The sequence below is a fragment of the Aotus nancymaae genome, unplaced genomic scaffold (genome assembly GCF_030222135.1).
Source record: "Aotus nancymaae isolate 86718 unplaced genomic scaffold, 86718_ANA_hifiasm-v0.15.2.pri h1tg000011l, whole genome shotgun sequence".
Taxonomy (NCBI): Eukaryota; Metazoa; Chordata; class Mammalia; order Primates; family Aotidae; genus Aotus; species Aotus nancymaae.
In genome coordinates, this window is record NW_026988422.1 from 74,557,779 (window position 1) to 74,578,134 (window position 20,356).

General features: G+C 50.1%; 1 protein-coding gene across 3 annotated transcripts in view; it reads left to right on the plus strand.

Annotated features, from left to right (window-relative positions):
* Window positions 1-17,696, plus strand: part of DGLUCY (D-glutamate cyclase) — a 107,306-nt gene extending 89,610 nt beyond the window's left edge. For all 3 annotated transcript variants that reach the window (XM_064375152.1, XM_064375151.1, XM_064375153.1), the window contains 3 exons: window positions 1,766-1,885; window positions 6,604-6,755; window positions 16,722-17,696. In XM_064375152.1, coding sequence (XP_064231222.1) covers window positions 1,766-1,885; window positions 6,604-6,755; window positions 16,722-16,871 — 422 coding nt within the window. In that variant the 3' untranslated portion in view covers window positions 16,872-17,696. The remainder of the gene's footprint in view (window positions 1-1,765; window positions 1,886-6,603; window positions 6,756-16,721) is intronic.
* Window positions 17,697-20,356: the final 2,660 nt, after the last annotated feature.

The window sequence follows — 20,356 nt, forward strand, 5'->3', positions numbered from 1 at the left end:
GTTCTGAGAAAAACTGTGTAAATCTAAGGTGTTTGGTCTTTCACAATTGTGTCATTCTTTGGGCCAAATCCAGGCCCTGATGCTTGAGATGGATCAACTCTAGTTCCCCGTCCACCATCCTACAATGAACACTAGCCTCTGACGAATTCTTCCACATCTTCCAAGCCTTTGTAGGAGCAGACACAAAACATTGAGGTACCTGTTCTGCAGGCTTGTAGGCTCGGGGAGTCCAGCCCTCTGGCCTTGAGGCGCTCAGACAGGTGCATCGCATGAGAGGTTATTGAGACAGCTGCAACCCTCTTCTAGAGGTAGATTCAGCTGAACGTCTAGTTTACAGAATCCTCTAGAAATACCTGGACACGGGAGCTGTGTCCCCCAGATCTATAGCATCACCTCAAAGGGTACAAGCTTCGGGGCTTGCTAGGTTTTTTTTTTTTTTTCATGAGATGGAGTCTTGCTCTGTTGCCCAGGCTAGAGTGTTGTGGTGTGATCACAGCTCCCTACAACCTCCACCTCCCAGGTTCAAGCAATTTCCCTGTCTCAGCCTCTGCAGTAGCTGGGACTACAGGCATGCGCCACAGTGCCTGGCTAATTTTTGTATTTTTAATAGAGATGAGGTTTTGCCATATTGGCCAGACTGGTCTCGAACTCCTGGACTAAAGTATCTGCTTGCCTCGGCCTCCCAAAGTGCTGGGATTACAGGCATGAGTCACTGCGCTCAGACTAGATTTTTAAATCTTATCCATACAAGGGTAAAAGTACCTGTTAATTATTTTTAGCCAATCCACCTATCTTGACACCATTTATTTCACTAATGAATTAAATCATTTCTAATATGTATTTATTCTAGCATTCATTTATTATGCTAATTAACAAATTCTCTGATGCAGACTATCGGATGGGCCTGAAGACTGTGGGTCTGTGGGCTCTTTTTTTTCTTTTTCCTGAAAAGGTGTTCGGCTCTGTTGCCCAGGCTGGAGTACAGTGGCTCGATCTCAGCTGACTGCAACCTCCACTTCCTGGGTTCAAGCGATTCTTCTGCCTCAGCCTCCTGAGTAGCTAGGATTACAGGTGTGTACCACCACACCTGGCTAATTTCGTATTTTTAGTAGAAACGAGGTTTCTCCATGTTGATCAGGCTGGTCTCAAACTCCCGACCTCAGGTGATCCGCCCACCTCAGCCTCCCAAAGTGTTGGGATTATAGGTGTGAGCCACCACTCCTGGCCTGTGGGCTCTTTCAAATGCTCACTAACCACCCTTGGAGTACGTATTCCTGATTAGGATATTTCAGATGTTAACCAGGCACCCCTCTGGTATAGATTAAAATGAACTAAAACACATACATTTCACATTCTTTCAGGAGAAGCCTTTAAAGTAAGTTCTAGAGCTGACTTTGCACCAGATCCCCCCAGGGGCTTAGTGAACGGGAGCCACTGGAAGGGAGGTCCTGAGTGTCACCATACACACATCTCCTGTGGGCCTGGCACCAAGAGCATAGAATGTGCTCCATCTTGGCTGGAGAATGTGACCCAAAGGGGGACATGCCCACACTGTGGTGTGTTCCAAACTTGGACTCGTTTTTAACTAAGGAAGTTTCTAGAAGGCCTAAGGGGAAGTACCACAACTCCTGGTTGTCTGAAAATATATCCAGAGCCGACCTCTTCGCCCTCCCAAAGATAACAGGCACATGTGGGGCTGCCTCGCCCCAGGCCACTTCCATTTAGCCCTGGTCCTGTGCACTGACTCAGTTCTCCTTCCCTTCAGGAGTCGGTGATGGAGGCAATGAGCTGGGGATGGGCAAAGTCAAGGAGGCTGTGAGGAGGCACATAAGGAACGGGGATGTCATCGCCTGCGATGTGGAGGCTGACTTTGCCGTCATTGCTGGTAAGCACTAGGATGGACGCCCAGTTGGGCTGGCTACCCAAGGTGAGGGACCTCGCTTGGAGCCTGACCACGCCAGAAGCTCTTCTTCTCTACGAGTGGTCCAGAGGGCACCAGGGCAGGAACGGGAGGTGGTGCTCAGCCTCTGGGCTTTCATTCAGTCATTCAACAAACATTTACAGTGTGCCAGGCAGTGTTCTGAGCACTGGGGTTATAGCTGCAATGACCCTGCTCCACAGAGCTCCCATTCTGGGATTGGGAGAGTCAGAATGAGCCCTGACAAACAAATGCATCGGATAATTCTAAAGAGTAATAAGAGCTTTGGGGGCAATAGTGCAGGTAGCCGAGAGGGTGATGGGCGGGCCACTTCAGATCCGCAGTCAGGAAGGCCTTTCTGAAGAGAGTCATCTGCGCTTTTAACTGCATGGACAGTAAGAAAGCCGTCTGGTAGGTGTTTGGAGGATGCAAGAAGCTTTCCACCTTTCCTTTCACCTGCTTCTGCCTTGGGCTGCGCTGCACCTCCCCACTGTTACCCCTCTTCTGCAGGACCCACCTTTCCTGCATCCGGATCCTTCTAGGTCTGGCCTTCTTCCTTTGACCTCTCCACAAATTTCAAGAAAATCGGCAGATATGGGCCAGGCGCGGTGGCTCACGCCTGCAATCCCAGCACTTTGGGAAGCCGAGGCAGGCGGATCACCTGAGGTCAGGAGTTCAAGACCAGCCTGCCAAATATGGTGAATCCCCGCCTCTACTAAAAATACAAAAAAAAAAATTAGCCGAGTTTGGTGGCACACGCCTGTAATCTCAGCTACTTGGGAGACTGAAGCAAGAGAATCACTTGAACCCAGGAGTCGGAGGTTGCAGTGAGCCAAGATTGTGCCATTGTACTCCAGCCTGGGCGACAGAATGGGACTCCATCTCAAAAAATAATAAAAATAATGATGAAAATTGGCAGATACCTGAAAAAGGCTCTCTCCTGATTCACAATTGTAGCCTGGAGAGAAATGGAACCTCATGGAAACCAGTGCCAGGGTGGGAAAACCTGGATCGTAATTGAGAAATGGCTGAAGGCTTAGAATGGGCAAGTATGAGAGTTTGAAACTCCAGAGGACTCAGTGGTCTGCGGCCCTCGTGCTCTTGTGAGTTTTGCCTCTGGGTGCTCAACCAAGTTCTCATAATGAATATCAGAGAAAAATCTCCTCATGCTTGGCATCAGGGGAAGGGAAAAGTGAGTCATTTTCAAGTAGGCCAGGCCATTCTATTGTTCTTCTTCTTTTTCTTTTTTTTTTCTTTTGAGACTGAGTCTCGCTCTGTCGCCCAGGCTGAAGTGCAGTGGCACCATCTCAGCTCACCGCAACCTCCGCCTCCCGGGTTCAAGCGATTCTCCTGCCTCAGCCTCCTGAGTAGCTGGGATTGCAGGCATGCACCACCATGCCTGGCTGATTTTTGTATTTTTTTAGTAGAGACGGGGTTTCACTATGTTGGCCACACTGGTCTCGAACTCCTGACCTCAAGTGATCCACCTGCCTCAGCCTCCAAAAGTGCTGGGATTACAGGTGTGAGCCACCAGGCCCAGCTGATTTTCACTTTTTAGATACAATACCAAAGGCATTATCCATGAAAGAAACTTCACTAAAATTTCAAACTTCTGCCCTGCAAATGACAATGTTAAGAGGAGAAGGTTGAGTGATATAATAGCTCGTAGCTATACTCCTAACACTTTGGGAGACCAAGGCAGGAGGACCATTTGAAGCTAGGAGTTTGAGACCAGACTGGGCAATATAGCAAGAACTTTTCTCTACAAATTTTTTTTTTTTTTTTGAGACAGAGTCTTGCTCTTTCGCCAGGGGCCAGGCTGGAGTGCAGTGGTGCAATCTCGGCTCACTGCAACCTCCGCCTCCTGGGTTCAAGCAATTCTCCTGCCTCAGCCACCCAAGTAGCTGAGACTACAGGCACATACCACCATGCCCAGCTAATTTTTGTATTTTTACTAGAGACAGGGTTTTACCATGTTGGCCAGGATGGTCTCAATCTCTTGACCTCGTGATCCGCCTGCCTCGGCCTCCCAAAGTGCTGGGATTACAGGCGTGAGCCACTGCGCCTGGCCCAAAAAATTTTTAAAATATTAGCTGGGCTTAGTGGCATCTCTGTCTGTTTCCCAGTTTTCAAACGGAGATAATAATAATGCTATACCTCAAATCTTGTTGTAAGGACTTCAAGAGCTAGTCTGTGTAAGGCATTTACAACAGTGCCACATGTTATAAATATTCAATCAAAGAAGATACTCCATTCCATTGAATATAAGATGTCATTGACAGCCAGACACAGTGGCTCATGCCTGTAATCCCAGCACTTTGGGAAGCCGAGGCAGGAGGATCACTTGAGTCCAAGAGTTCCAGGTTACAGTGAGCTAAGATTGTGCCACTGCACAACAGCCTGGGTGACAGAGTGTGACACTGTTTTTATTAAAAAAACAAAAAAACAGGCACAGTGGCTCACGCCTCTAATCCTAGCACTTTGGGAGGCCAAGATGGGTGGATCATTTGAGGCCCAGAGTTCAAGACCAGCCTGGCCAACGTGGTAAAACTCCGTCTCTATTAAAAATACAAAAATTAGCACCTGAAGTCCCAGCTACTAATGAGACTGAGGGAGGAGAATCGCTTGAACCCAGGGGGTAGAAGTTGCAGTGAGCTGAGATCAAGCCACTACACTCCAGCATGTGTGACAGAGCAAGACTCTGTCTAAAAAAAAAAGAAGATGTAATCGATTATAAGAATTACCAATAATTTGCATACTACTAAGAAATGAAAACACAACCAATTATAACTATAAGATGCTATTAATTGTAAGATGTATCTCAGTTTCAGAGATGTAAGTGTAATGAAAATACATCTTAAAATCAATAAAATACAGTATCATTTTTATCACGTGGTCTTTACCTGCCATATTTTGATATATGCCTTGTATCTTCATGCCATATACCTTTGTACTCACAAAGTACAGGTTTTTTGTTTGTTTGTTTGAGACAGAGTCTTGATCTGTCACCGGGCTGGAGTGCAGTGGCACAATCTCGGTTCACTGCAACCTCTACCTCCCAGGTTCAAGCGATTCTCCTGCCTCAGCCTCCTGAGTAGCTGGGATTACAGGTGCACACCACTACACCCTGCTGATTTTTGTATTTTTAGTAGAGATGGCATTTCACCATGTTGGCCAGGTTGCTCTCGAACTCCTAACCTCAGGTGATCTGCCTGCCTCAGCCTCCCAAAGTGCTGGGATTACAGGTGTGAGCCACTGCCCGGCTGGGGTGGGCCGGGGGTTTGTTTGATGGATTTTTTTTTTTTTTTAACCTGAATTGCTCCCATTCCTCCACCCCTCTTCTGGCAAAATTTTACCCAACCTACAAGGCCCATATTAAATGACCCCTTTTCTGTGACTCTTTCCTAAACCAGTCAGAATGAGCACCCCTCCTCATGCTCCCATAATCCTGCGTGAACACCTCGGTCGCAATGGCCCATGGCTGGCTGGCTTGCTGCACAGTCCCTCCTTTCTGGGCAGGAGTCACCTCTCTTTCATGGCGCTGTAGCACCTAGAGCTTAGCAGGCCTTTCATCAGTTCTTCCTGAGCTGCCTGGAGAACTCAAGCAGGTTTCAGGGAGGAACCAAGGAGCTGGTCCTAAAACTGGGGAGTGAGCCCTTTGGGCACGGCTGATGGAAAAGGAAGGGAAGCCTGAGGCTGATTTGGGAGTGATCTTTGAGTGTGTGGCCACACGATGCAGCAATGCAGCGTGACGGGGCTGTTTCCTGCCCTCTTAGGGTGGGCTTCCTTGTGGCACAGGAGATTCAGCTCAGCCAGAAGGGAGAGTTTCTTCATGTTGAGTTCTCTGGAATGGGTTTCTAGGGTTATTGCCTAAACCTTTTTCTCTGATGGTCATTAGCAGTGTGTTACCCAAGTAGTTTAGAGCAAGGGTTCTCAAAGTTTAGCTCAAATCAGACTCACATAGGGGGCTTATCAAAACTCAGTTACCCAGGTGCGCCTATAATCAATCCCAGCTATTTGGGAGGCTGAGGCAGGAGGATCACTTGAGCCCAGGAGTTTGAGGCTCCACCCCGATGAGCTATGATCGTGCTAGCCTGGGGGACAGAGGGAGACTCCATCACTTAAAAAATTAAAAATAGTCCGGGCGCGGTGGCTCAAGCCTGTAATCCCAGCACTTTGGGAGGCCGAGGAGGGTGGATCACGAGGTCAAGAGATCGAGACCATCCTGGTCAACATGGTGAAACCCCGTCTCTACTAATACAAAAAATTAGCTGGGCACGGTGGCGCGTGCCTGTAATCCCAGCTACTCAGGAGGCTGAGGCAGGAGAATTGCCTGAACCCAGGAGGCGGAGGTTGCGGTGAGCCGAGATCGTGCCATTGCACTCCAGCCTGGGTAACGAGTGAAACTCCATCTCAAAAAAAAAAAAAAAGGAAAAAAAATAATAATAATTAAAAATAAAAATAAAGAAAACTCAGCTTATTCCTCTCCCCTCCTCTCCTGCTCAACTTTTTATTCAGTAGTTCTGGGTTGGGGCCAAAGAATTTGTGTTTCGAGCAAGTTCCCAGGTGATGCTGGTGCTATAGGTCTGGGGACCAGTCCTGCAGATAGTTCAGCTTCCTAGAGGGAGGCTGACGGACACGGGACCTTTCCAATTCCGTGATGGGATCTTGTTTTGCTGTTCTAGGTGTTTCTAACTGGGGAGGCTACGCCTTGGCCTGCGCACTGTACATCCTGCACTCATGTGACATCCACAGACGGTACCTGAGGAAAGCTGTCGGACCCTCCAGGGCACCTGGAGATCAGGCCTGGATGCAGGCCCTCCCGTCAGTCACAAAGGTAACAAATCCCCACTGGCTGCTCACCTGGAAGCAGTTTTTACCCTGGATGAGCAGCAGGCCTGAGGTCCTAAGCCATAGCTGAGGGCTGGCAGCCTGCTGCCCCTCAAAAGCCAGAGGCAAAGCCGACTTTGAAGCAAAGGTCTCCTGGATCCAGTGACATTTAAGCTACTCGTGGTCCTGAGTCACGTGGCAGGCTTGATCCAAGTGACTATTTTCCTTCTAGTTTGACTTTAGGTGAGTTGCTTAGCTTCTCTGAACCTCATTTTCTTCATCTGTAAAATGGGGGCAGCCAGCATTGTTGAAGGAACTGAATGCGTCACCCATGGTGGGTACTTCATAGTGGTAGTGGGGGACAGGTGTCCTATCAGCCCCTCCAAGGAGTTCGCCACCTAGTGAGGCCACTGAGACCTCCAGAGTGAGACGATCAGTCATGCTAAGGAAAGCTCTGTGGGGGCCAGACGAGGAGTGAAGAGAATCCTGTGGGCTGGAGCCTGCAGAATAAACTGGGAAGAAGGAGAGGAACCCCAGCGGGAGGAATGCGGGGAGCAGGGGCTGGGAGGCGAGGACAGGCTTAGTGACGGTTTGAGGGAGACAGCTCTTGAGGTGGAGAGCAGGAAAGAGCGGGTGAAACAAAAGCAGAAGAAGGTCTGCCCAGGGCCCACAAGGAGGAGGTCCGTGAGCCCCAGAAGCTGTTTGCACAATTGTTTCTGTACTTGTATTTTTTGGGGCAAGACTCTGTGGTTTCATCAGATTCTTTAAGTCATCTGCGGCCATTAAGAATCCCTGGTCCAGCTGCGTGTTGTGGCTCGTGCGTGTAATCTCAGCACTTTGGGAGGCCAAGGCGGGAGGATCACCTGAGCCCAGAAGGTCAAGACCAGCCTGAGTAACGTGGTGAGACTTCGTCTCTACAAAAAAATTTTAAAAATTAGCCAGGCCTGGTGGCAGGTACCTGTAGTCCCAGCTACCAGGGAGGCTGAAGTGGGAGGATTACTTGAGTCTGGGAGTCCAAGGCTGCAGTGAGCTATGTTCACACCACTGCACTCCAGCCTTGGTGACAGAGGGAGACCCTGTTGCAAAAAAAAATCCCTGGGAATGGGGCAGATCATGTTAGCTGGACCCAAGAACAGCATGACTTTCTCCCTGAGAGGCAGCAGGGAGCCACTCAAGGGCTTTGAGTAAAGGAATCGGAGTCCCATTCGGTGGCTTTTGTCTGAGCGCCTCTAACCACAGAGGCCGTGCTCTGAGTGTTGTTTGCAGTCAATGTGTGCCAGTCTAACTTATGTGAACTCACACAAGCATATGGGGAAAATACAAAAGAGAGGCGGCCAGCTCCCAGCACCCGAGCCTGAGCAGCCGGGAGGCGGCAGGACTGGCCTTTCCTTCCTTGGGCCTCAGTCTCCGTGGCCCTTATGGAGCAAGCCCTGCCCCCAACTCTCATAACAGGCTCTAACCTGCCTCTTCTGGGGCTTCTCAAGGAGATGGGACCTGCCCCGCCTGGAGGAGAAGCTGGTGGACCAGACTTAAGGGACATCCACGATGCCTCCTCAGTCCCTAACGGGACACCTACTTGGAGAATTTTCCCAGGTAATTTGGACCTTGGAGAAGTGAGGCCAAAGCTCTGACTTTACATCTAAATCTTGGGTCAGATGTGACTTCACCTGTGAGCAGACAGCAACCTCAGGGATTAGAGGTGGGTGTTGAAGCTTGTGGAAGAGGACTGGTCTGGGGAGATGGGAAGGAAGGCAAACCAAGAGGCAGGAGGCTGCTGAGCACTGAGCCTGCAGAAGAGCCCGCGTTTGGATGGGCGGTTGCTACGAGTCCCTGGCCAGCAAGCAGGCCCTGTAGCCTCGCAGGGTCTGCAACCAGGCATCTGCAACGCTGCCTCTTTTCTGGTTTTTTGTTGTTGTTTTTTTTTTTGAGACGGAGTTTTGCTTTTGTCGCATAGGCTGGAGTGCAATGGCACCATCTCGGCTCACTGCAACCTCCACCTCCCAGGTTCAAGGGATTGTCCTGCCTCAGCCTCCTGAGTAGCTGGGACTACAGGTGTGCACTGCCACACCCAGTTAATTTTTTTGTTTTGTTTTTTTTATTTTTAGTAGAGATAGGGTTTCAGCAAGTTGGCCAGGCTGGTCTTGAACTCCTGACCTCGGGTGATCCACTCGCCTCGGCCTCCCAAAGTGCTGGGATTACAGGCGTGAGCCACCCTGCCCGGCCTTTTTTGTCTTTCTTTTCTGTTGTCTTGTACCCTGTCTCTTCCCTGTTTCCTTCTGTCTGTCTCTCCCTCTCTGTTTCTCTGTGTCTTTCTCTTCCTGCCCCAGCCTCTGTTTCTCTCCAGCACCTGCCTGGATTGGCGGTATCATTCCCATTTTACAGACGAGGGAGCTGGAGCTCTGAGAGTCCGGTGGCTTGGCTGAGACCACCCAGCTGGGAGGCAGAGCTGGGATCTGAGTCTAGGTCTCACTGACTCCATTCTCCGGGCTTTCCCCAATACCGCTCAGCTATGTCCCAATTCCTGGTAGTGCCAGGGCGACACAGGGGAGGAGGAGCTCAGGCAGCTGTGGCGACATTTTCAGAGGGAAATGGTCTGCCCTAGAGGGGCCCAGAGGGCCTTTTGTGCTTTCTTTATACTTCCTGGATCTGAACTGGAAAAAAACATGCAAGAGCTGCCTCACACATGATTCCTGATTCACATAGACGCAAAAGAATGACCCCAGCCAAACAAATCCGCACAGCCCACCACGCACCCACTTAAGACCGAAGCTTTTCCTTCTGCATTTCCACCCAGTCCTTCGTAAGTCGATTAATAATGTACCACCCTTCTAAAGAATGTAAAATGGGTATTTTTTTTTTTTTGAGTCTGAGTCTCACTCTGTCACCAGGCTGGAGTGCAGTGGAGCAATCTTGGCTCACTGTAACCTCCGCCTCCCAAGTTTGAGCGATTCTCCTGCCTCAGCCTCCCAAGTAGCTGGGATTACAGGCATGCGCCACCATACTCAGCTAATTTTTGTATTTTTAGTAGTAACAGGGTTTCACCATGTTGGCCAGGCTGGTCTTGAACTCCTAACTTCAAGTGATCCGGCCACCTCAGCCTCCCAAAGTGCTGGGAACACAGGCCTGAGCCACCGCTCAAAATGGGGATTTTTAAAAGCAAAGTACAAACACGTTTGTCCAGCCGCTCCCCTGGGCCAGGCCCAGGCTTGCTCTGGGGGACAACAAGGAGTCAGACATGGTCCCTGGGTGGAGGACTCAGGGCCCACTGGGGAGACAGCACAGGACAGGCAATTTCAGGAGCCAAGAGGGAATGTGCACAGTAAGCTTTGGTGGGAGGCCGGGCACAGTGGCTCATGCCTGTAATTCCAGCACTTTGGGAGGCTGAGGTAGGCGGGTCGCTTGAGGCCAGGAGTTCGAGACCAGCCTGGCCAATGTGGTGAAACCCCCATCTCTACCGAAAATAGAAAAATTAGCCAGGAGTGGTGGGAGATACCTGTAGTCCCAGCTACTTGGGAGACTGAGACATGAGAATCACTTGAATTTGGGAGTGGAGGTTGCAGTAAGCCACGATCACGCCACTGCACTCCAGCCTGGGTGACAGAGTGAGACTCTGTCTCAAAAAAATTAAGAAAAAAGTAAGACTTCTGTCGGAGCACAGAAAACAGGGCTTAGGTCAGAGAGTTCAGGGAAGGCTGCCTGGAGGAGGTGGCACTGAGCTCTCTTGAGGAGTGAGCAGGATATAAGTAGCCAGGTAAGGAAGGATGGAAAGGGTCTTCTAGGCAGCAGAAGCCACATAAGCAAAGGTACAGGGACATGAAGCTGTGCAGCGTGCAGGGGAAATAGCTAGAATCATCACACTAGAGTTCTGCAGGTCACCTGTGGGGGTCCTTGAGTTATCCAGAGATACTGGGCAAAGCTGTGGCCTGAGCTAGTGGCAAAGCTTGATTGGTTGGGGCAGAGAAATATCTCACAGCTCTGCTCAGTGAGTTGCTTCTAAGTGGAACCTCCTGCATTTGGGGACAGAGCTTCTTAGGGATCTGACTATGACTGTGGCAGAAGTGGGCACCGTGCCAAGGAGGCCAGGGAAGGTGGACACCAGTACCTGGGCATGCCCTGCGCACTCTGGCCCTTGGCCCAGGGGCGCCTCAGAGTGAGGGAGAGGCAGTTTCCTTGGGTTGTACTTGAGGGAAAGCATTCCTCAAATGTCATCGAGGGCCAAGAGCCAATTAATGACTCTTTACAGGGGCCTCGGGGGGTACCTGTGAGGTCAGACAGGGAGGGCTTGGAGCTACGGGGCTGGAGAACTTGGTCTTTCTCAGCTTGAGGGCCAAAAGGGTGCAGTTTGGCAGGGAGACAGAGCTCTGGGCAGGGGATGGGGTCTCTGGGAGGGACTGAAGGCCTCCAAGGGTGAGGCCTGGAGAAGCCCCCTCATGGGGCCATGTTCCCCTCAGTCCAATGGGGCCGGCTCTGCCTGGATGCAGGTCTGGATGTATACATCTACCCTGTATACATCCTTGTACATAGGTATACATCCTTGCAACTACCACCAAGATTAAGACACAAAACAGTTCCAGCTTCCCAGGAGATGGTTAGGGTCACTCTCTTCTCTGTACTGTGTAGTTTGTGGATTTCTCATCTGTTTCCTAGGACCAAGTCCTTTGTAAAAAATGGCCTGCCTTGGGTGAGTGAAGTGGGTAGTTGGGAAGATCACAGGCCGGCCGGCTGCCTGGTTCAAGTCCTGGCTCCACCCACTTCAGCCTTGAGCAAGTCTCCAACCTCAGCCTTCCTCAGTTTCCCCGATTAGGGCCATAACAGACCTACCTTTCGGTTACTGTGAAGATGAAATGAGTCCCTTTGTGTAAAGCACTTGTCACAGTGTCTGGCATGTATTAATAGTAAGTGTTCAATAAATGCCAACCGTCACCATCACCATCATCATCTTTCTTATCATGACAAGGTCCTTTCTTTACTTCAGTCAGGCTGGGGCAGGTGTCAGGGTGTCCCTGAGCCAGGCTTGGTGGTGGCAGCAGGTGACCTATCCCAAGGAGAGCTCCCACAGGAAGAGCAGAAGGAGGTGAAGGCCAGGAGACAGAGCTGGGCCTCCAGATGCTGCGTGGCGTCACATGGGACTGTCTGTCTTTCCCTGTGTGGCCGGGAGGCAGATTGAGCTGTTTCTCCTGCTGCCACACTCCCCAGCCCTGTCCAGCCAGCCAGTTCCTCCCGAAACCTTTTGCAAAGTGAGACCATGATTATACCAGCTCCATCCTGCTCCACGGGCAGCCTCAGCACTGCATTCCTGCCTGGCTCACCATTACCTGTGCCCAGGGCCAAGGGAGTGCCTTTCCTCACATCCCAACCCGTCTTGTGCCAGCCTTTTACAAGATATCACAAAGAAGAGGCACTCCCTGGGAGGGGTGAGCCAATGTCAGAAAGCTGATGTCTGGGCAGGAAAGAGGCTAAGGGGATGTGGGGCTTGTGGTGTAAACACCAGGAAAGATTTCCTGGATGTCCCCACCTCAACCCAGTACTCAGGGAAGAGGAACACAGCAGCTCGACCTGTTTACATCATTGCCTTGAAGTGGAGGCTGGAGGGAGCTGCCTGAGGGCTCTGGCCAGGCTCCCAACCCCTCTGTGCTCCATCTCTGCTCCAGGGTAGATACTGAGCACCTATGGTGAGCATGGATGTGCAATATTCTATCAGCCCAGGGCAGAGCAGCCATGTGGGTTGGGGAAACAGAAGAGGACCCTTTTATTCACATGTCCAGTGGTAGGTAGGGAGTGAGGGGCCAAAGAGTGAGAGCTCTTGGAGGAACAAATGATGACTTATTTGTCTCTACTTCAGGGCCTGGCCCAGGGAAGGCACTCAGGAAATGTTAGATGGAGAGACAATGAATGGATGCATGGAGGGATAGAGGGAGGGATAGAGGGATAATGGATGGATGGATGGATGATGGATGGATGGGTGGATGGAAGGATGGGTGGATGATGGATGCATGGAGAGATGGATAGATGGATGATGGATGGATGGAAGATGGATGAATGGATGGGTGGTTGGATGGGTAGATGGATGGGTAGATGGAGGGATGGATGGATAATGGATGGATGGGTGCCTGGATGGGTAGATGATGGATGGATAGTTGGGTGGGTAGATGGGTGGATGATGAATGGATAGATGATGGATGGATGGATGGATGGGTAGGTGGATGCATGCATGGATGGATGGATGATGGATGAATAGATGGGTGGGTGGATGGGTAGATGAAGGGATGAAGGGATGGAATGATAATGGATGGATGCATGGATGGATGGATGGGTGGATGGATGGATGGGAGGGTGGATGCATGCATGGATGGATGGATGATGGATGGATAGATGGGTGGGTGGATGGTAGATGAAGGGATGAAGGGATGATGGATAATGGATGGATGAAGGGATGGATGGATAATGGATGGATGAAGGGATGGATGGATAATGGATGGACAAAGGGATGGATGGATAATGGATGGATGCATGGATGGATGGGTGGATAGAGGGAGGGATGGATGGATAGATGAATGGACGCATACACTATGGATGGATGCATGCACAGGTTGAAGGTGAGCAGATGAAAAATGAATGCTTCGATGGATGGGTGATGCAGAGAGGCAGGAACAGCCTCAGGCCTCATTCTGGGCTCCCATTCTCTTCCAGCACTTTCATTCACCCTACTACTCTTTATAACTTATTTTTATTAAAGTATAGCTAACATACAATAAAGTGTGTCCACCTTAAGTGTACAGTTGGATAAATTTTTACACAGGTATACACCCTTGCAAACACCACCAAGATTAAGACACAAAAAGCTTCCAGCTTCCCAGAAGGCACCCCACTTTGAACAGCGTCCTCACCTTCCATACATATCTGCCCACCATGCTCCCAGTGTGACTTAATAGCAAGCATCCATACACTTAGCCTCCATACACTCAGCATCCACACGCTCAGCCATCCTGGGGCCTCTGTCCCCATCTAAGCCCTGTCTACTATCCCTCACTTAGGTCTTGGTTCCTCCATTCTTTCTCTCCTGCCCTGTTGTCTTAGCCCGGACTGGTGCAGCGGCCTCCAGGCACCCTGCCCTCCAGCTGCTCCCCAATGATTCTCCTCCCCTACCGTTACCACCTCTGCCTCTTAGAAGATGGCATGGTCATTCCATGATTCTTGGAAATTTGCAGAGAGTAGCTACTGGACTAGCTGGTCCCTGTGTCTCTTAGAGGCTGGGTGCCAGCCAGCTCCAAACCTGTTGGCTGATCACGTGCTCCCTGAGGACCCCACAGCCCTTCCTGGGGCCCAGAAGGATGAGACTGGTGAGGGAAAACAGTGTGCTATGGGGAAATGGCACCATAGTCCCAGAAATGCTCCCCCTAAAGAGAGGATATGACCAATGGAGAAGATAATTGAGAGGAAAAAGCCCAAACAAAGGGCGGGAAATGCCACTCTGGGTGGGTAGCTCCTGAGAAGGGGCTCTTGGACAAAGGGCACATGTGAAAGTGAAAATGATTTCGGGCCTCCCTCCCACAGAGGAACATGCTACTTGGCCCCCAGGGCAGAATAGAAATGCAGACTCTCAGGCCAGCCGTGAAGAGACAGTTCACAGGTGACATTTGCCAATGCTTTGTCTATTATTTGGAAAAAGTTATCAGTAAGTGACCCTCCAGGGCTCTCAGCTGGCGTATTTTTATTCTTTCATCACCTCTGATCTTAGTTGCCCCTTGTCTTAGCTCAAACCTCTATTGAAAAGAGATACTATTAGACTAGGTGGCTTGAACAACAGAAATTTAGTTATCACAGTTCTAGAGGCTGGGAAGTCCAACATCAAGGGGCCAGTAGTTTTGATTCGCTGGTGGGGACTCTCTTCCTGGCTTACAGATGGCCGCCTTCTTGCTGTGTCTGCATATGGTGGAGAGAAGGAGCTCTCTGGTTTCTCTTCTTCTTCTAAAGGCACTAATCCCATAATGAGGACCTCACTCTCATGACCTCATCTCAACCTAATTACCTCCCAAAGACCCCACTTTTGAATTCCAACAATTGAGGATTAGGGCTTCAGCATATAAATTTTGGGGGTACACATTCAGTCCATAACACCTCTCCTCCAGAAAATGTTCCCTGAGCCATACCAAAGAACTGGGTTGGGTGCCCCTGCTCTGTGCTTTGACATCCTGTACTGTGACTTCCTGATTACTCATCTAGACTCTGAACCCCATGGGGGCAGGGACCATGTCACATTCACCACTGTATCCCTAGTCAGGGCCTGGCACATACATAGCAGGTGTTCAATAAACCTTTGATCAATGGTGGGATGAATGAGAAAATGCCTGAGCCGGGAGGTGAGAACCTTCTCCCATCTGCCCTAATGTCTTGTTCTAGATTCCTTAGGTCCCTACCTCTCTCTTCCTGCCTTTGTTTATGGAGGAAGAGGAAGAGGAGGAGGAGGAGGAAGAGGGAAGGATGTGTTTGACTTGCATTATGCCTTCAGTTGAGACTCTCCTTAGGGAAACCTGCTCTGTTCACTAGGGACAGACACATTAGGGCTTAGACAAGAGGTTGTTTGGGACCTTATTTTTGGAAGGAGGGGGATGGAGGAGGATCGAACCACTTTTTTTTCTTAAAATTTTTAACCCATAGGCAAGCAAAGGGAGAAAGTTCTAGGCTAAAGGCCAGAAGACCTAGCCCTGCCAATCAGATCACCCTCATTTTGTGAATACCTATCGTGTGCCAAGGATGCTGCTAGGTGCTTTACTTGCATTTAATCCTCAGAACAACCCTCTAAAGGAGACATGATGAGTCCTTTCATCATCACCCTCCCCATTTTACAGATAAGCACACTGAGGCACAGAACAGTTAAAATTCCTGCCAGGAAAGACTCAAGTCAGATCTGTCTGATCCCCAAAACACTCTGCCTGCTAGGCCCTGGGCTGCGGCTTCAGGATGGGGCTGTGCGTTTTCTGTGGTTCCGCTACCCTAGATGCGCCCACTCCCACAGACATGCTGGCCATTTCTAGAAAGCGACAGCAGCAGGATTTTTGCATTTGCCCCACGTTAGGCTAACAGAGGTCTCAGGAGAAATGGGGTCTTTGGCACAAAGACTATTGGCAGATAATCCAGGGCTGGGAGGAGCCGATTGGCAAGAAGTAGCCCGCACCACACCTGCAGGAGGAGTGAATCTTTGGTGTTTGTTGAGAAAATGCAGGCTAGCTGGGCGCAGTGATGCACACCTATAGTCCCAGCTAGTCAGGAGGCTGAGGTAGAAGAACCACTTGAGGCCAGGAGTTTGATACCAGTCTGGGCAACATAGCAAGACCCCATCTCTGAAAATGGACGAACTTAAGAAACTGTGTGTTTCCACTAAAACTTATTAGTATTATTATTATTTTGAGACAGAGTGTCACTCTGTCGCCCAGGCTGGAGTATAGTGATGCGATCTCAGCTTCCCGCAACCTCTGCCTCCCGGGTTCAAGTGATTCTCCTTCCTCAGCCTCCGAGTAGCTGGGATTACAGGCACACGCCACCATGCCTGGCTGATTTTGTATTTTTAGTAGAGATGGGATTTCTCCATGTCAGTCAGGCTGGTCTCGAACTCCTGACCTCAGGTGATCGACCTGCCTTGGCCTCCCAAAGTGCTGGGATTACAGGCATGAGCCACCACACCTGGCCTAAAGCATATTATTTAGTTACATAATAGTAACTACCAGAAGCAGCAGCCCAAATTATTCCCGTGATTGCTTCTGGGGAGTAGATCTGGGGGCCACTGAGCTGTGATGTGGGACACTGTTGTTTTTCATGACTCTTCCAATGGTATTAGTATTTTAAACCAAGATTTTACTCTTTTGAAAATCAAGTAGGTCAAGGCAAAGGATCCTTCTCACTTATAGATGTGTATAAAAGAAATTTCTCTTTCCTCCCCCTCCACTTCTCCTATTTCTGCCCCATTTTTTCCCAGGAAGAAAAGATGCTGGGCATCTTGGTGCAGCACAAAGTCCGGAGTGGCGTCTCGGGCATCGTGGGCATGGAGGTGGATGGGCTGCCCTTCCACGACACCCACGCCAAGATGATCCAGAAGCTGGTGGACGTCACCACGGCTCAGGCGTAATCATCCATGTCTCGTGTGAGCAGAGTTCCTACCAGCGGACAGGTCTGCATCAGGGAGGACTGTCTGCTTCTTGTGACCATCCTGCTCGTAAACACTGATCATCAGTGAGCAACTAACACTCCCCTGGCCTGGGAAACTCTGTACGCACTTTCTGGGTGGGGTTAGCGCAGGTGATATGGACAAAGGACAGCATTTCTCTGGAGCTTTTTTTTTTTTTTTTTTTTTTTGGAGATGGAGTTTCGCTCTTGTTACCCAGGCTGGAGTGCAATGGCGCGATCTCGGCTCACCGCAACCTCCGCCTCCCGGGTTCAGGCAATTCTCCTGCCTCAGCCTCCTGAGTAGCTGGGATTACAGGCACGCACCACCATGCCCAGCTAATTTTTTGTATTTTTAGTAGAGACGGGGTTTCACCATGTTGACCAGGATGGTCTCGATCTCTTGACCTCGTGATCCACCCGCCTCGGCCTCCCAAAGTGCTGGGATTACAGGCGTGAGCCACTGCGCCCGGCCCTCTGGAGCTTTTTAACTTTTATTCCTAAGACTCTAAAGGCATTGATTTCCAACCTCCTTCACGCTGGCGTCTTCAGGCCACCACATGGTCTCCTGAGAGACGTGAGGTGAGAATCTTCTCGACAGTCACTTATGGGGACACTTGTGAGCAATTAACTGCCAGGCAGAGCATCAGAGCAAGCATTCCCAGGTCATGGAGGATACTCCGGACTGCAGTCATCCTCCCTTAGCCGTGGTTTCTGTGACTCATGGTCAACTGCAGACCGAACATACTAAGTGAACAATTTCAGAAATAAACAACTCCTAAGTTTTAAATCGTGTGTTCTTCTGAATATTGTGATGAAATCTCGCACCATCCCGCTCCATCCTGCCTAGGACATGAATCCTCCCTTTGTCCAGGGTACCCACGCTGTCTACACTACCGCCTGCTGGTCACTTAGCAGGTGATCAGATCAACTGTCATGGTATTGCAGTGCTTATATTCAAGTCCCTCATGGTTGACTTAGGAATGTCCCCAAAGTGCAAGACCAGGGATGCTGGCAATTTGGATCTGCCAAAGAGAGGCCATAAAGGGCTTCCTTTCAGTGAAAACGTGAAAGTTCTTCAATAACGAAAGAAAACATTCAGGCCGTGCGTGGTGGCGCACACCTGTAATCCCAGCACTTTGGGAGGCTGAGGCGGGTGGATCACTTGAGGTCGGAAGTTCGAGACCAGCCTGAACAACATGGTGAAACCCTGTCGCTACTAAAAATACAAAAAATTAGCCGAGTGTGGTGGTGCGTGCCTGTAATCCTAGCTACTCAGGAGGCTGAGGCAGGAGAACCGCTTGAACTCGCAAGGTGGAAGTTGCAGTAGCTGAGATTGTGCCACTGCACTCCAGCCGGGACAATAAGAGCTAGACTCCATCTGCTGAGATCTATGGTAAGAATGAATTTTCTATCCATGAAATTGAGAAGGAGGCTGGGCACAGTGGCTCACACCTATAATCCCAGCACTTTGGGAGGCCAAGGTGGGCAGATCACTTGAGCTCAGGAGTGTGACACCAGGCTGGCCAACATGGTGATACCCTGTCTCTACCAAAAGTAGAAAACATTAGCTGGGCGTGGTGATGTGTGCCTGCAATCCCAGCTATTCAGGAGGCTGAGGCAGGAGAATCACTTGAAGCCGGGAGGCAGAGGTTGCAGTAAGCCTAGCTCGCCCCACTGCACTCCAGCCTGGGCGACAGAGTGAGACTCTGTCTCAAAAAAAAAAAAAAAAGAAAGAAAGAAATTTGTGCCAGTTTAGTTGTTAAACCTCAAGCTGCAAAAGTTCTGGTCACAGTGTGTGCTAAGTGATTAGTTAAGATGGAAAAGTCATTACATGTGTGGGTGGAAGACATGAACAGAAACGTGTTCCAATTGACGGCAATCAAATTCAGTACTATCCACTGGGGATCTTAGAACCTGTTCCCTGTGAATGATGGGGCACTGTTACAAGGTTCATAGTCAAGCAGCCATGCATAGTGGCTCACGCCTGTCATCTCAACACTTTGGGAGGCCAAGGTGGGAGGATCCCTTGGGCCCAGAAGTTTGAGACAAGCTTGGACAACATAGTGAAATCCTATCTCTACAAAAAAATTTTTTTTTTAATTTGCCAGGCCTGGTGGCATGCACCCGTAGTCCCGACTACTCATGGGGTGAAGGTGGGAGGATCATTTGAATCTGGGAGTTCAAGGCTGCAGTGAGCTGTGATCACATTGCTGCACTCCAACATGGGTGACAGAGCAAGACTTTGTTTCAAAAAAGGAAAAAAAAGGCTGGGAGCAGTGGCTCACACCTGCAATCCCAGCACTTTTGGAGGCTGAGGCAGGTGGATCACCAGGTCAAGAGATCGAAACCATCCTGGCCAACATGGTGAAACCCCATGTCTACTAAAAATACAAAAATTAGCTGATTGCAGTGGCGTACACCTGTAGTCCCAGCTACTCAGGAGGCTGAGGCAGGAGAATCGCTGGAACCTGGGAGGCAGAGGTTGCAGCGAGCTGAGATCGCACCACTGCACTCCAGCCTGGCGACAGAGCAAGACTCTGTCTGGAAAAATAAAAAAAGGAAAAAAATAAAATGGTAAAATGTACAAATGTGGAATATATATTTACAAAGTTTTTGGGCTTTACAGAAGGTTTACTCACTACCACCACCAAAATATTTATAGCTTTGAAATGCTTTTTTTTTTTTCCAAACATTGTTTTGTTTACTAAGGCAAAAGATCTTTGAAGAGCCTGACATTTATCACCATTGCTGCCCCTCGCCTGCCTTCACCCCTGACACTGCCTCCTGTCTGTCTGCGCCTGTGCCCCTCCTGAGCCCGGACCCTTCGACCTCTTGCATAGAGGGCAGCCGTACCCTGTGGGGGTCAGGCCAGTCCAGTGCCCATCTGGCTCACAGAGTCCTCCTGAACAGCTCTTATCTCCTCCACAAGCTCCCACTGCGCAGTAGAAACTGAGTCACTGACCGTGTCCCATTACACTCTTATGCTATCTTATGCACTGCGGAGTGACAGCTGACTCATCCGGACCAGGGGAGTCCAGCTTCCCAGCCATGGCCCCAAATGTTTGTTGAACCTGCTTAGTTTTCCTTCATTTCCTTAAACAGGTCTAGTTTCATTCTTTAATGGGCAACAGTTGTGAGAACAGAACTCATGGGATAGAAATGACCCCCTCGTTGTACGCAGCTGTTAAGCATAAGAACGTAGCACCATTGTTCCGGGACTGACTTCAGTTCTCCCTATGCGGGAACGTGATGCAGCCCCTGGGCGGAAGTTGCTGGGGTGGGGGCTCTCCCTCATCATTCTAGGGGAGTTCCCTCCGGCAGAGGCTGTCCTGGTGCTGGTGCAGCATCCTGATACCTCCGACATCCTGAGAACAAAGCTCTCCATCTGCGGCTTCTCACGGCTCCGTGAAGCCACCTCAGTTCTGCTGCCTCCCTGGCCAGGTGTCC